The sequence below is a fragment of the Zonotrichia leucophrys genome, chromosome 1 (assembly GCF_028769735.1).
Source record: "Zonotrichia leucophrys gambelii isolate GWCS_2022_RI chromosome 1, RI_Zleu_2.0, whole genome shotgun sequence".
In the NCBI taxonomy this organism is placed as follows: Eukaryota; Metazoa; Chordata; class Aves; order Passeriformes; family Passerellidae; genus Zonotrichia; species Zonotrichia leucophrys.
Window position 1 is genome coordinate 86,322,434 of NC_088169.1, and position 14,855 is coordinate 86,337,288.

Here is a 14,855-nt window from a genome sequence, read left to right on the forward strand (position 1 = left end):
ATCAGGGCACCTGCAGAGTTTCCTGGAGGTGCAGGCACATCACAGGGCTCTGGGGACACAGGGACACAGGGCATGCTTTGCCCTGTTGCTTTCCTCACCTCTCCCCAACCTGCTCATAGTGAGCATGACATAATGTGTGGGGATGTCACAGGCTCAGCAAACTCTGATGCCTTCCCAACTCTTTGTCCTTGGGTCATGAATAATTGCCAAATCCTCTCAGTGCCTCTGGATGCCCTCTTAACCCAACTTGTAACCCTATATCTCCCACATCCTAATGGGAGACACTGGGTACAGCTTGGGAGCTGCCACTCCCAGCAGGGATGGCAGGAGCAGGAGGACCAGGACTGCTGCTGTTGGAGCACAGTACAGCCACCATGGGGTTGCAGCATGGCTGGGTTTGGGCTGAGCTGAACTCGTGTGCCCAGCCCTGGTTTGGGGCCCTGGGGCGCTGCTCAGGACCAGCAGGGCTCCCAGGATCTGCACTGATTTCCTCAGGTCTCTGCTGCCACAAACCCCCAGATTTGGGCAACCTTAGCCCTGATCTGCGGCCCTCCTGGCGGGTCCAGCCCCAGTCCAAGCCTCAGCTCAGAGTGCAGGTCCTGCCATCGCATGTGTCCCCAATGTCTCTGCACCATCCGGGCACATCCTCCTGTCTTATCCCTCTGTGGCACCAAGGGAAGGGAGTGTGGCACCATGCTGAGCATATGGAGCTGGGAGGAGAAGGAAGAGGGGCATGGTCAGAGTGACAGCAGTTGTCTTGCCAGGTCACCATGACACGCAGTGGAGCCCTGCTGTCCTGCAGGACACCGAACACCTGATTGCCAATGGGAAGGGGTGAAACAATGAATTCCTTCTTTTGCTTTGCTTACTTGTGCAGCTTGTACTCTTCTTGTGCAGCTGTCTTCATTTCTACCCATGACTTTTCTTTTACTCTCCCCAGTACTCTCCCCCTTCCCACCTGGGGGGAGTCACAGTGCAGCTGAGTGCGGCTGAGCTGCCAGCAGGGCTCAAATCCTGATATCCACAGTGAAGCTCCAGCCCTGGGGCAGATGTGTCCTACCCTGAGGCTACTCTAGGGGGACATTATGATGTCTCTGAACCTTCAGGATGCTCCATGGTGGCCCAGAAGACCTGGGAGCGTGGGGCTGCCAGTGTGTGCAAACCTCAGTGCAGCACAGGGCAGGCCAGACTCCAGGAGCACTGAGAAAGGGAGAAGAGCAGCAGTGGGTTCAGATCTGAGGTGGAGAGGCCAGGAGGCAGAATGGGCACCTGGCTGGGCTAGGAGGGGACAGCAGGAGGGGACAGTGGGAGACCTGCCAACACTGAGTGTTGCAAAACTGGGGAAGGAGACCGTGGCCTTTCCCAAAATAGAACCAATTCCTCCAATTGCCACATACTGCAAGATAAGAAGGGACAGGAGTCCTGGCCATTGACCAGCCATCGACTGGGGTTGATGCACTGGGACCCCCAAGCCAGGTCAGGCACAGGAGAGGCCTCAGGGAGCCTGGGCCAGGAGCCAGGGCTGACAATGAGGAGGGGTGCCCGGGTTCTCTCCTGTCCTTTCCTATCCTATCTCAACTCCCCACCATGTTCAGTTCTGGGGTCCTGTGGGAGCGGGCCCACTTACTGAGCCCTGGTGTGTCCAGGCTGCAGGCAGTGGTGCTGCTGGGAATGTCACCTCCCCCACTCCTCCCTGCTGTGCACTCAGGATGTGAACACTCCAGGGACATTGAGCAGGCTCTGTCCATGACTGCCAGGCTGAACACGGCAGCAGACTCCAGTGTGGGACATCTCCCTGGGAGTGCTCTGCTGCATGGAATCCTGCATGGGTGTCCTGGGTTGACTATGATGCTTTTATCCCCAGTCGTCTTGTTCTGTTTATGCTGAATAATAAGTTCTGCAACTTTAGGACTTGTTGCAGAGAGTGAAGGGGGCAGAGAAGAAGCAGCAGTTTGTCCTCAGACTCTGCACTCACTCCTCCACATTCCTGCTCCTGGGCTGTGTTGTCTGCGGATGGACAGACAGCGGGACAGAGCTCTCCTTTGTTTTAGTTAGTTTAGCTAGCTGAGGCAAAGAAGTTCCCTGGACTGTGGGGTTTTTTTCCCTTTCTCTGGAGCTGTTCAAAGCTGCTCTGGCGTGAACACCAGCAGGGCACCGGCAGCTCACACCTGGGCCCACCGGGCCGGGCCTGGGCCGCGGCATTTCCAGCGCCTGAAGGGCTGATCAGAGACTGAGTGAGCTGAGCTGCAACCCCGGGGAGGGGACTTTCTCAGTTTGTTATCTCTTTCGGTGCAGCAAGGGGTTTTGCTCTTTAACATTGTTTAGGTTTTATTGTTTAATAAACAGCTTTTTCCACTTTTCTCCAAGGCCAAGTTTCCTCCCAAACTGCTTGCGGGGAGGAACCAATTGAATCTGCTGTCCTAGAGGAGCCCCTTTGAGGGTTCTCTCCCATATTTGCCCTGAACAAGGAAACTAGGTCATGAGGACATGCAGTGGGGACAGAGATGGGAGCAAATGCCACAGGGGGAGCTGCATCCATAGGACTGAGCTTTAATGACTCACAATGGAGCCCAGATGTTGCCACCTTCACACCCATCACCCCATCCTGGAGCAGAGGCCATGGCTGGTCAATGGCCAGGACTCCTGTCCTTTCTTATCTTGCAGTATGTGGCAATTGGAGGAATTGGTTCTATTTTAGGAAAGGCCACAGGATACTTCCTCCTTTGTGCAACTTTCAGTGTTGGCAGCTTTCCCACTGTCCCCTCCTAGCCCAGCCAGGTGCCCATTCTGCCACCTGGCCTCTCCCCCTCAGACCAGAACCCACTGCTGCTCCCTCCCTAGTGGGATCCACAAAGGAACAGAGAGGCTTTGGCAAATATTCATATTCCAAGGGCAAAATGCTGGGAAGCCATAAGAGTCTGCTGAGCCCCCATTCTACGATGCTTATTAGGAGCAGGTTGGGAAGTGGTGGCGGAGCAGGAGTACAAAGCATCTCCTGTGTCCCTGCGTTCCCAGAGTCCTGTGATGTGCCTGCACCTCCAGGAAGCTCCACAGGTGCCCTGATGTGGCCAAGGCTCTGTCTGGCACCTGCATAGGGCCAGCAGCACCCACACTCCTTGGTGCAGCAATGGGACCAAGGCAAGGCACAAAGAGATGCCAGGACACAAAGAGATGCCAGCACGCAAGGAAAGGGACAAGAGGGGTGGCCAGGACAGGTGGGGAAAGGGTGAGCAAAGGGTGCGTGGCAGGGCTGGGACACAGGGGCACAGAGTGAGAGCTGCCAGCAGCAAGGATTGCAAAAGGAACCAGGCACCCCACAGCATTTCCACACACAGAATCACTGTCCCTGATTACCACAGACGCCACAGGGACATGGAGGGACAGGCAATGCGGGCTGGTGCCCTGGCTGTGTCTTTTCTCTCCCAGAATAGCAACAATGGCAGGAAACCCATGTTCACAATCCCCTGGGGGCAGCAATGGCACTGGGCTGCTGCCACAGGAGTTACACATCATGGAGTCAGGTCCCTGTCCCTGTCCACATCCCTGCTGGATGCAGGGGAGCTTGGGGGCATTGGATGTTTCTGGGCACCCAAATCTCTGGACAGCAGCAGGCTCCATTGTCCCCAGACACCAAGTGGGACAATGTTCCAGTGAATTTCCAGTGTGTTCCAGATTTCCCTATGTGTGCTAAAGGGGTTGCTCAATGTCCCTGCAGTGTTCATGTCCGGAGCGCATGGCAGCAGGAACGAGGGGAGGTGACAGTCCCCTGCAGCCTTCCCAAACAGGGCACAGGAGCTGGAGCCACAGGCAGAGGGCCCCAGGACTGAACGTGTTGGGGCATTGAGATAATAGAGGACAGGATGGGAGACACCCTGGGCACCACTCCTCCTTGCTGCCCCCCTGTAGCTCCTGGCATGGGGAGGCAGCAGGACCCCCGGCCAGCTCGGGTGAAGGCCACGGGGAGGCTGGGCCAGGAAAGATTGCACAGAGCCAGGGACAGAGCAGGGCCGAGTCCCGGCTGGGCTGGAGCCAAGCCCGACCCCAAGGGCATCCAGCCCAAGCAGGGCTGCCAGGGGAGGACAGCAGGGGAGGGCCGTGCCCCAGCACTGCATAAAAAGCCCCTGCAGGGCCAGGGAGCAGTGAGCCTGTGAGAAGAGCCCAGAGCAGCAGTGCCAGAGCTGTAGGAGAAGGGCCATGGAGCAGTACTTCTCAGCCACGCAGAAGATGGAGCAGGAGGTGATGTTCCCCAGCCTGCTGCGAGGGGTCTTCCCGCAGGAGGAGGGGGCAGCCCCGGCTGCCGAGAGCCGCACGGACCTCTACGAGCGCTACCAGCTCCTCAAGGCCATCAAGCCCATGGTGGAGAAAGGCCTGGCCTCTGGGGCTGACCAGAGCCCCAGCGGTGCCGACACCGACGGTGACACATCCTTGGACAGCAACGGGGCCGAGGATGCCCAGCTCGAGGAGCGCCTGTCCCAGCACCTGACTGGCCTGCAGCAGGTCCTCACCCACCTCACCAGGGACACCAACGCCCTGACCCGCAGGTACAGCCAGATCCTGGAGCAGATCAACCTCAGCGAGGGGCAGCCCAGCTGGTGACCCTGTCCTGGCCACCAGGTAAGACCTGGGGACATGCACAGTCCAGGGGCAGCAAGACAGTGGGTGGCTTCCCTGTTGGGAGAGGTGCCCAGCAGTGCAGGGGTGGGGACGTGCTGGGAATGGCCTGGGAATGGGGGCTGTCCCCTCAGCTGGGGGTGGATATCCCTCTCCATGCTGGAGGAGGGAGCCTGGCCCATTGCTCTGTGCAGAGACTGCAGGGCTTCAGGGTCTGTGGACTCAGGGTTGATGGTCCTTGTGTCCCCCTGGGATGTTGCTTGGAGTTAAGGAATGCTGCTGTTGCAGGACAGGTGCTGGGTGTTGTCAGGAAGCACAAGACGTCCCCGTGGCTGACCACTGCCGGCTCTCCCCAGTCCCGCTGGCATTCCCCGCTCCGTGGCAGCTGATGGGCTCTCCCGGCACTATCTCCAGAGATGGCTGTGAGCACTGCAGAACCAGAGGGTGCCTTATCCTCATAGGAAGAAGCATCCAGCTGTGCTGGCCAGGCCATTGGAAGAGCTGCAGGCTCATGGCCTCCTCTTTATTTTCAAAGAGTGGCACCAAGTTGGGAGTGTTGTGCTGTGGCCCTGACCTGCAACAGTCCCTGCAGATTGCCAAGCCCTTTTCCAGCTGGTACCTGGACTCCAAGGGCATTTCCCCCTGTTTTTGCTAATAAAAGAATCCCTGGGAAGCCAGTATTGTCAGTGTGCTGCTTTCACTCACAGAAAGCCCCAGGGACAATGGCAGGGGTGGACACTGGCTTTGCAGGGTGGGATATTTCCAGGACCATGCTGGGGAATGTGAATGGGACAAAGAATCCCAGAGTTGTGGGATTGGTTGGGTTGGAAGGGATTTTCAAAGACCACCTAGTGCAATGCCCTGATGTGTGTTGGGACGTCTTGCACTAGACCAGGTGGCTCAGAACTGTGTTGAACCTCAGGGCGTGTGGAAACTCACTGGGCTACCTGTTCCTTTGTGTCACCAGCCTCAGGCTGAAATGTTTCTTCCTTTTGTTGACAGCAACACAGACAAAAATAGGTTAGAACTTTTATAAAATAGTTGATAATTCTTAAGCAGGTGTGTTTAAAAGTTTGGTTATTATATTCTAAAAGTGGATAAAAGGGGAGTCCTAAGACATAGGGTCCTTAATGTCCCATATTACACCTAAGTCACGTGCACCACTACCCAAGTAAGACAAGCCAGGCGGGACAGAACTGCAATGGGCCAATCAAGCGCCTTTAACCTTCATGCAAATGAAGGATCTCAACAGAAACCCATCCAAAGACTAAAAACAATTAAATAAAAAGGGTCATCCGAGGCATTGAAGCCATATCGCTCCACCTGGAACATTGGGAACATTGCTGCCCATGAAAGAAGGAGATCCAGCACTGGTGATGCAGCGTCCTCCACTGGAACGCTCCTGCTTGACCAGTGAGCTCCCTAAGCTTAAGGCCTAACTGTAATGAATCCTGAAATCACTTTAGCGCCAGCAGTGTGTTCTAATTTTTAACAGCACCACAAAAGCTGATGCCTGATTTCTGTTCACAACAACTGTGAATCTTTCCCACACTCTGTGCAGTCATGCGATAGGGAGGGACAGCAGAGCTGTAGGTGTTGGCACCTCTGGAGAGTAGCCTCCCTCAAGGCCCCAGCTCAATGTCCAGTCATCCCAGCTTTGGGATACAATGGAGAGTCTCATTTACTTAGAGACTGGCAGCTGCTTTCCTAGAAAAGCAGGACTCCTGGGTGCTGGTGCAGTGAGATCCTTGGGTCCCAGCGGCCACAGAGCTGGTGTTTGGGCAACCAGTCCTCAACTCACTGTCCTACTGGGAAACCAGGCTATGGCTCAGGAGAGGGGAAATGTCACGTCATGTATCTCCAAATGAGTCCATACCATACCCAGTACCTCCTGCTGAGACATCTCCCATGACAATTGTTGCACCAAACACCTCAGAACCGTCCTTGTCCTCCCTTGATCCTGGCCAGGACCCTTTCAGAGAGGGCACTTCTGGGTCTGGCCTCAGCTGCCTCCTGCAGAGCCCCCAGTCCCCTCAGCAGTTCACCCCCCCACAGCTGGCTGGAGACCCTGGCCCTGCTGCCGATGCTGGGGCAGGACAAGCCAAAGCCAGAGTGGTCTCAGCAGCTGAGAGAAATGGCGTGATCAGGAGAGAGGAGATGGGAATCTCCAGTGTATCCCAAGGCTGGGGTGTCTGGACATGGAGCTGGGATCTTGGGGAGGCTGCTGCCTAGAGGGGTTGAGACCTACAGCTCTACTGGCACTCAATGGGGCATGACTGGCAAAGTGTTGGGCAGACCCACAATTTTGGGCACTGAAATCAGACATCACTTTTTGTGGTGTTGCTGTCAACAAAAGGAAGAAACATTTCAGCCTGAGGCTGGTGACACAAAGGAACAGGTTGCCCAGTGAGTTTGCACAGGCCCTGAGGTTCAACACCGTCCTGAGCCACCTGGTCTAGTGCAAGGTGTCCAAGCACATATCAGGGCATTGCACTAGGTGGTCTCTGAAGATCCATTCCAATCCAACCAATCTGACAGCTCTGGGACTCTTTCTCCCATTCATATTTTCCAGCATGGTACTGGAAAGATCCTACCCTGAAGAGCCAGCGTCCCCCCCTGCCATTGTCCCTTGGGCATTCTGTGAGTGAAAGCAGCACACTGACAACACTGGCTTCCCAGGGATTCTTTTATTAGCAAAAACAGGGGGAAATGCCCTTGGAGTCCAGGTACCAGCTGGAAAAGGGCTTGGCAATCTTCAGGGACTGTTGCAGTTTGGGGCCACAGCAAACACTCCCAACTTGGTGCCACTCTTTGAAAATAAAGAGGAGGCCATGAGCCTGCAGCTCTTCCAATGGCCTGGCCAGCACAGCTGGATGCTTCTTCCTATGAGGATAAGGCACCCTCTGGTTCTGCAGTGCTCACAGCCATCTCCGGAGACGGTGCCAGGAGATCCCATCAGCTGCCACGGAGCGGGGAATGCCAGCGGGACTGGGGAGAGCCGGCAGTGGTCAGCCACGGGGACGTCTTGTGCTTCCTGACAACACCCAGCACCTGTCCTGCAACAGCAGCATTCCTTAACTCCAAGCATCATCCCAGGGGGACACAAGGACCATCAACCCTGAGTCCACAGACCCTGAAGCCCTGCAGTCTCTGCACAGAGCAATGGGCCAGGCTCCCTCCTCCAGCATGGAGAGGGATATCCACCCCCAGCTGAGGGGACAACCCCCATTCCCAGGCCATTCCCAGCACGTCCCCACCCCTGCACTGCTGGGCACCTCTCCCAACAGGGAAGCCACCCACTGTCTTGCTGCCCCTGGACTGTGCATGTCCCCAGGTCTTACCTGGTGGCCAGGACAGGGTCACCAGCTGGGCTGCCCCTCGCTGAGGTTGATCTGCTCCAGGATCTGGCTGTACCTGCGGGTCAGGGCATTGGTGTCCCTGGTGAGGTGGGTGAGGACCTGCTGCAGGCCAGTCAGGTGCTGGGACAGGCGCTCCTCGAGCTGGGCATCCTCGGCCCCGTTGTTGTCCAAGGATGTGTCACCATCGGTGTCGGCACCGCTGGGGCTCTGGTCAGCCCCAGAGGCCAGGCCTTTCTCCACCATGGGCTTGATGGCCTTGAGGAGCTGGTAGCGCTCGTAGAGGTCCGTGCGGCTCTCGGCAGCCGGGGCTGCCCCCTCCTCCTGCGGGAAGACCCCTCGCAGCAGGCTGGGGAACATCACCTCCTGCTCCATCTTCTGCGTGGCTGAGAAGTACTGCTCCATGGCCCTTCTCCTACAGCTCTGGCACTGCTGCTCTGGGCTCTTCTCACAGGCTCACTGCTCCCTGGCCCTGCAGGGGCTTTTTATGCAGTGCTGGGGCACGGCCCTCCCCTGCTGTCCTCCCCTGGCAGCCCTGCTTGGGCTGGATGCCCTTGGGGTCGGGCTTGGCTCCAGCCCAGCCGGGACTCGGCCCTGCTCTGTCCCTGGCTCTGTGCAATCTTTCCTGGCCCAGTCTCCCCGTGGCCTTCACCCGAGCTGGCCGGGGGTCCTGCTGCCTCCCCATGCCAGGAGCTACAGGGGGGCAGCAAGGAGGAGCGGTGCCCAGGGTGTCTCCCATCCTGTCCTGTATTATCTCAATGCTCCAACACGTTCAGTCTTGGGGCCCTCTGTCTGTGGCTCCAGCTCCTGTGCCCAGTTTGGGAAGGCTGCAGGGGACTGTCACCTCCCCTCGTTCCTGCTGCCATGCACTCCGGACATGAACACTGCAGGGACATTGAGCAACCCCTTTAGCACACATAAGGAAATCTGGAACACACTGGAAATTCACTGGAACATTGTTCCACTTGGTGTCTGGGGACAATGGAGCCTGCTGCTGTCCAGAGATTTGGGTGCCCAGAAACATCCAATGCCCCCAAGCTCCCCTGCATCCAGCAGGGATGTGGACAGGGACAGGGACCTGATTCCATGATGTGTAACTCCTGTGGCAGCAGCCCAGTGCCATTGCTGCCCCCAGGGGATTGTGGACTTGGGTTCCCTGCCATTGTTGCTATTCTGGGAGAGCAAAAACTACCGCCAGGGCACCAGCCAGCATTGCCTGTCCCTCCATGTCCCTGTGGCATCTGTGGTAATCAGGGACAGTGGTTCTGTGTGTGGAAATGCTGTGGGGTGCCTGGTTCCTTTTGCAACCCTTGGTGCCGGTAGCTCTCCCTCTGTGCCCCTGTGTCCCAGCCCTGCCACGCACCCTTTGCTCACCCTTTCCCCACCTGTCCTGGCCACCCCTCTTGTCCCTTGCCTTGTGTCCTGGCATCTCTTTGTGTCCTGGCATCTCTTTGTGCCTTGCCATGGGGCCCATTGCTGTACCAAGGAGTGTGGGTGCTGCTGGCCCCATGAAGGTGCCAGAGAGAGACTTGGACACATCAGGGCACCTGTGGAGGTTCCTGGAGGTGCAGGCAAACAACAGGGCTCTGGGGACACAGGGACACAGGGGATGCTTTGCCCTCTTTCTCCCCCCACTGCCTCCCAAGCTGCTCATAGGGAGCTTGGCAGAATGTTTGGTGGTGACAGGGGTTCAGTAGACTCTGATGGCTCCCCAGCTCATTCTCCTTGGGATAGGAATATTTACCAAATCCTCTCTGTGCCTCTGGGGACCCCGCAATGGAGAAATGAAGCAGTGGGAACAGCTCTGAGAGGGAGAAGCCAGGGTGCAGAATGGGCACCTGGCTGATCTAGGAGGGGACAGTGGGAGAGCTGCCAACACCGAGGGTTGCAAAATTAGGGAAGGAGCCTGTGGCCTTTCCTAAAATAGAACCAATTCCTCCAATTGCCACATACTGCAAGATAAGAAGGGACAGGAGTCCTGGCCATTGACCAGCCATGGTCTCCACTCCAGGATGGGGTGATGGGTGTGAAGGTGGCACCATCTCTGCTCCACTATGGGCTATGAAAACTCAGTCCCTTAGGGATGCAGATCCTCTCGTGTCATTTGGTCCCATCTCTGTCCCAATTGCATGTCCTCATGACCCATTGTCCTGATTCAGGGCAAATATGGGAGAGAACCCTCAAAGGGGCTCCTCTAGGACAGCAGATTCCATTGGTCCCTCCCCGCAACTGGTTTGGGAGGAAATACAGCCTTGGAGAAAAGTGGAAAAAAACTTGTTTATTGAACATTAAAAACTAAACAATGTTAAACAATAAAACCCCTTGCTGCTCCAAAGGAGATGACAAACTTAGAAAGTCCCCTCCCAGGGTTGCAGCTCAGCTCACTCAGTCTCTGATCAGCCCCTCAGGCACTGGAAATGCCGCGGCCCAGGCCCGGCCCGGTGGGCCCCAGGTGTGAGCTGCCGGTGCCCTGCTGGTGTTCAGGCCAGAGCAGCTTTGAACAGCTCCAGAGAAAGGGAAAAAAAACCCCCTACAGTCCAGGGAACTTCTTTGCCTCAGCTAGCTAAACTAACTAAAACAAAGGAGAGCTCTCTCCTGCTGTCTGCTCATCCGCAGACAACACAGCCCAGGAGCAGGAATGTGGAGGAGTGAGTGCAGAGTCTGAGGACAAACTGCTGCTTCTTCTCTGCCCCCTTCACTCTCTGCAACAAGTCCTAAAGTTGCAGAACTTATTATTCAGCATAAACAGAACAAGACGACTGGGGATAAAAGCATAATATAGTCAACCCAGGACACCCAGGCAGGATTCCATGCAGCAGAGCACTCCCAGGGAGATGTCCCACACTGGAGTCTGCTGCCGTGTTCAGCCTGGCAGTCATGGACAGAGCCTGCTCAATGTCCCTGGAGTGTTCACATCCTGAGTGCACAGCAGGGAGGAGTGGGGGAGGTGACATTCCCAGCAGCACCACTGCCTGCAGCCTGGACACACCAGGGCTCAGTAAGTGGGCCCGCTCCCACAGGACCCCAGAACTGAACATGGTGGGGAGTTGAGATAGGATAGGAAAGGACAGGAGAGAACCCGGGCACCCCTCCTCATTGTCAGCCCTGGCTCCTGGCCCAGGCTCCCTGAGGCCTCTCCTGTGCCTGACCTGGCTTGGGGGTCCCAGTGCATCAACCCCAGTCGATGGCTGGTCAATGGCCAGGACTCCTGTCCCTTCTTATCTTGCAGTATGTGGCAATTGGAGGAATTGGTTCTATTTTGGGAAAGGCCACGGTCTCCTTCCCCAATTTTGCAACACTCAGTGCTGGCAGGTCTCCCACTGTCCCCTCCTGCTGTCCCCTCCTAGCCCAGCCAGGTGCCAATTCTGCCTCCTGGCCTCTCCCCCTCAACAGCGCTCCACTGCATGTCATGGTGACCTGTCAGGACAACTGCTGTCACTCTGACTGTGCCCCTCTTCCTTCTCCTCCCAGCTCCATACGCTGCGCATGGTGCCACACTCCCTTCCCTTGGTGCCACAGAAGAATAACTCAGGGGGATGTGCCTGGGATGGTACAGAGACACTTGGGGACACAGGTGGTGGCAGGACCTGCACTCTGAGCTGAGGCTGGGACTGGGGCTGGACCCGCCAGGAGGGCCGCAGATCAGGGCTAAGGTTGCCCAAATCTGGGGGTCTGTGGCAGCAGAGACCTGAGGATATCAGTGCAGATCCTTGGGGCCCTGCTGGTCCTGAGCAGCCTCCCAGGGCCCCAAACCAGGGCTGGGCACCCCAGTTCAGCTCAGCCCAAACCCAGCCATGCTGCAACCCCATGGTGGCTGTACTGTGCTCCAACAGCAGCAGTCCTTGTCCTCCTGCTCCTGCCATCCCTGCTGGGAGTGGCAGCTCCCAAGCTGTGCCCAGTGTCTCCCATTAGGATGTGGGAGATATAAGGTTACAAGTTGGGCTAACATGGTCTCCAGGGGCACTGAGAGGATTTGGCAATTATCCATGACCCAAGGATAAAGAGTTGGGAAGCCATCAAGGTCTGCTGAACCCGTGTTACGCCCAAACATTCTGCCATGCTCACTATGAGCAGGTTGGGAGGTGGCGGGGAGAGCAGAAGGGCAAAGCATCCCCTGTGTCCCTGTGTCCCCAGAGCCCTGTGATGTGCCTGCACCTCCAGGAAGCTCCACAGGTGCCCTGATGTGGGCAAGGCTCTGTCTGGCACCTGCATAGGGCCAGCAGCACCCACACTCCTTGGTGCAGCAATGGGCCCCATTGCAGGGCACAAAGAGATGCCAGGACACAAAGAGATGCCAGGACACAAGGCAAGGGACAAGAGGGGTGGCCAGGACAGGGGGGGAAAGGGTGGGCAAAGGGTGTGTGGCAGGGCTGGGACACAGGGGCAAAGAGGGAGAGCTGCCAGCAGCAAGGGTTGCAAAAGGAACCAGGTACCCCACAGCCTTTCCACAAACAGAACCACTTTTCATGTTTGCCACACGCACCACAGGGCTATGGAGGGACAGGCAATGCTGGCTGGTGCCCTGGCTGTGGCTTTTCTCTCCCAGAATAGCAACAATGGCAGGGTACCCAAGTCCACAATCCCCTGGGGGCAGCAATGGCACTGGGCTGCTGCCACAGGAGTTACACATCATGGAATCAGGTCCCTGTCCCTGTCCACATCCCTGCTGAGCCCAGAGGGAGCTTGGATGTTTCTGGGCACCCAAATCTCTGGACAGCAGCAGGCTCCATTGTCCCCAGACACCAAGTGGGACAATGTTCCAGTGAATTTCCAGTGTGTTCCAGATTTCCCTATGTGTGCTAAAGGGGTTGCTCAATGTCCCTGCAGTGTTCACGTCCGGAGTGCATGGCAGCAGGAACGAGGGGAGGTGACAGTCCCCTGCAGCCTTCCCAAACTGGGCACAGGAGCTGGAGCCACAGGCAGAGGGCCCCAGGACTGAACGTGTTGGGGCATTGAGATAATGCAGGACAGGATGGGAGAGACCCTGGGCACCACTCCTCCTTGCTGCCCCCCTGTAGCTCCTGGCATGGGGAGGCAGCAGGACCCCCGGCCAGCTCGGGTGAAGGCCACAGGGAGGCTGGGCCAGGAAAGATTGCACAGAGCCAGGGACAGAGCAGGGCCGAGTCCCGGCTGGGCTGGAGCCAAGCCCGACCCCAAGGGCATCCAGCCCAAGCAGGGCTGCCAGGGGAGGACAGCAGGGGAGGGCCGTGCCCCAGCACTGCATAAAAAGCCCCTGCAGGGCCAGGGAGCAGTGAGCCTGTGAGAAGAGCCCAGAGCAGCAGTGCCAGAGCTGTAGGAGAAGGGCCATGGAGCAGTACTTCTCAGCCACGCAGAAGATGGAGCAGGAGGTGATGTTCCCCAGCCTGCTGCGAGGGGTCTTCCCGCAGGAGGAGGGGGCAGCCCCGGCTGCCGAGAGCCGCACGGACCTCTACGAGCGCTACCAGCTCCTCAAGGCCATCAAGCCCATGGTGGAGAAAGGCCTGGCCTCTGGGGCTGACCAGAGCCCCAGCGGTGCCGACACCGACGGTGACACATCCTTGGACAACAACGGGGCCGAGGATGCCCAGCTCGAGGAGCGCCTGTCCCAGCACCTGACTGGCCTGCAGCAGGTCCTCACCCACCTCACCAGGGACACCAACGCCCTGACCCGCAGGTACAGCCAGATCCTGGAGCAGATCAACCTCAGCGAGGGGCAGCCCAGCTGGTGACCCTGTCCTGGCCACCAGGTAAGACCTGGGGACATGCACAGTCCAGGGGCAGCAAGACAGTGGGTGGCTTCCCTGTTGGGAGAGGTGCCCAGCAGTGCAGGGGTGGGGACGTGCTGGGAATGGCCTGGGAATGGGGGTTGTCCCCTCAGCTGGGGGTGGATATCCCTCTCCATGCTGGAGGAGGGAGCCTGGCCCATTGCTCTGTGCAGAGACTGCAGGGCTTCAGGGTCTGTGGACTCAGGGTTGATGGTCCTTGTGTCCCCCTGGGATGATGCTTGGAGTTAAAGAATACTGCTGTTGCAGGACAGGTGCTGGGTGTTGTCAGGAAGCACAAGACGTCCCCGTGGCTGACCACTGCCGGCTCTCCCCAGTCCCGCTGGCATTCCCCACTCCGTGGCAGCTGATGGGATCTCCTGGCACCGTCTCCGGAGATGGCTGTGAGCACTGCAGAACCAGACGGTGCCTTATCCTCATAGGAAGAAGCATCCAGCTGTGCTGGCCAGGCCATTGGAAGAGCTGCAGGCTCGTGGCCTCCTCCTTATTTTCAAAGAGTGGCACCAAGTTGGGAGTGTTGTGCTGTGGCCCCGACCTCCAACAGTCCCTGGAGATTGCCAAGCCCTTTTCCAGCTGGTACCTGGACTCCAAGGGCATTTCCCCCTGTTTTTGCTAATAAAAGAATCCCTGGGAAGCCAGTGTTGTCTGTGTGCTGCTTTCACTCACAGAAAGCCCCAGGGACAATGGCAGGGGTGGACACTGGCTCTGCAGGGTGGGATATTTCCAGGGCCATGCTGGGGAATGTGAATGGGACAAAGAATCCCAGAGTTGTGGGATTGGTTGGGTTGGAAGGGATCTTCAGAGACCACCCAGTTCAATGCCCTGATGTGTGCTTGGACACCTTGCACTAGACCAGGTGGCTCAGAACTGTGTTGAACCTCAGGGCCTGTGCAAACTCACTGGGCAACCTGTTCCTTTGTGTCACCAGCCTCAGGCTGAAATGTTTCTTCCTTTTGTTGACTGCAACACCACAAAAAGTGATGCCTGATTTCAGTGCCCAAAATTGTGGGTCTGCCCAACACTTTGCCAGTCATGCCCGATTGAGTGCCAGCAGAGCTGTAGGTCTCAACCCCTCTAGGCAGCAGCCTCCCCAAGATCCCAGCTCCATGTCCAGACACCCCAGCCT

General features: G+C 57.5%; 3 protein-coding genes across 6 annotated transcripts; 2 read left to right on the plus strand and 1 right to left on the minus strand.

Annotated features, from left to right (window-relative positions):
* Positions 1-4,157: 4,157 nt before the first annotated feature.
* On the plus strand, positions 4,158-5,025 carry LOC135442373 (thyroid hormone-inducible hepatic protein-like). Of its 2 annotated transcripts, none has more exons than XM_064702120.1 (2): positions 4,158-4,614; positions 4,900-5,025. In XM_064702120.1, the coding sequence occupies exon 1, from the start codon at positions 4,195-4,197 to the stop codon at positions 4,594-4,596; it is 402 nt and encodes a 133-aa protein (XP_064558190.1). In that variant the 5' UTR covers positions 4,158-4,194; the 3' UTR covers positions 4,597-4,614; positions 4,900-5,025. The 2 variants fall into 2 exon arrangements, with proteins under 2 accessions (XP_064558190.1, XP_064558199.1); XM_064702129.1 differs by having other exon boundaries at positions 4,905-4,983.
* A 2,507-nt stretch (positions 5,026-7,532) lies between these two features.
* On the minus strand, positions 7,533-8,405 carry LOC135442379 (thyroid hormone-inducible hepatic protein-like). Of its 2 annotated transcripts, none has more exons than XM_064702143.1 (2): positions 7,953-8,405; positions 7,533-7,667 (listed from the first exon to the last, which is right to left on the minus strand). In XM_064702143.1, exon 1 carries the CDS (start codon positions 8,370-8,372, stop codon positions 7,971-7,973), a length of 402 nt encoding a protein of 133 aa, XP_064558213.1. In that variant the 5' UTR covers positions 8,373-8,405; the 3' UTR covers positions 7,533-7,667; positions 7,953-7,970. The 2 variants fall into 2 exon arrangements, with proteins under 2 accessions (XP_064558213.1, XP_064558222.1); XM_064702152.1 differs by having other exon boundaries at positions 7,540-7,662.
* Positions 8,406-13,223: 4,818 nt separating this feature from the next.
* Positions 13,224-14,363, plus strand: LOC135442388 (thyroid hormone-inducible hepatic protein-like). Of its 2 annotated transcripts, none has more exons than XM_064702165.1 (2): positions 13,224-13,693; positions 13,979-14,363. In XM_064702165.1, the coding sequence occupies exon 1, from the start codon at positions 13,274-13,276 to the stop codon at positions 13,673-13,675; it is 402 nt and encodes a 133-aa protein (XP_064558235.1). In that variant the 5' UTR covers positions 13,224-13,273; the 3' UTR covers positions 13,676-13,693; positions 13,979-14,363. The 2 variants fall into 2 exon arrangements, with proteins under 2 accessions (XP_064558235.1, XP_064558244.1); XM_064702174.1 differs by having other exon boundaries at positions 13,237-13,693; positions 13,984-14,111.
* Positions 14,364-14,855: the final 492 nt, after the last annotated feature.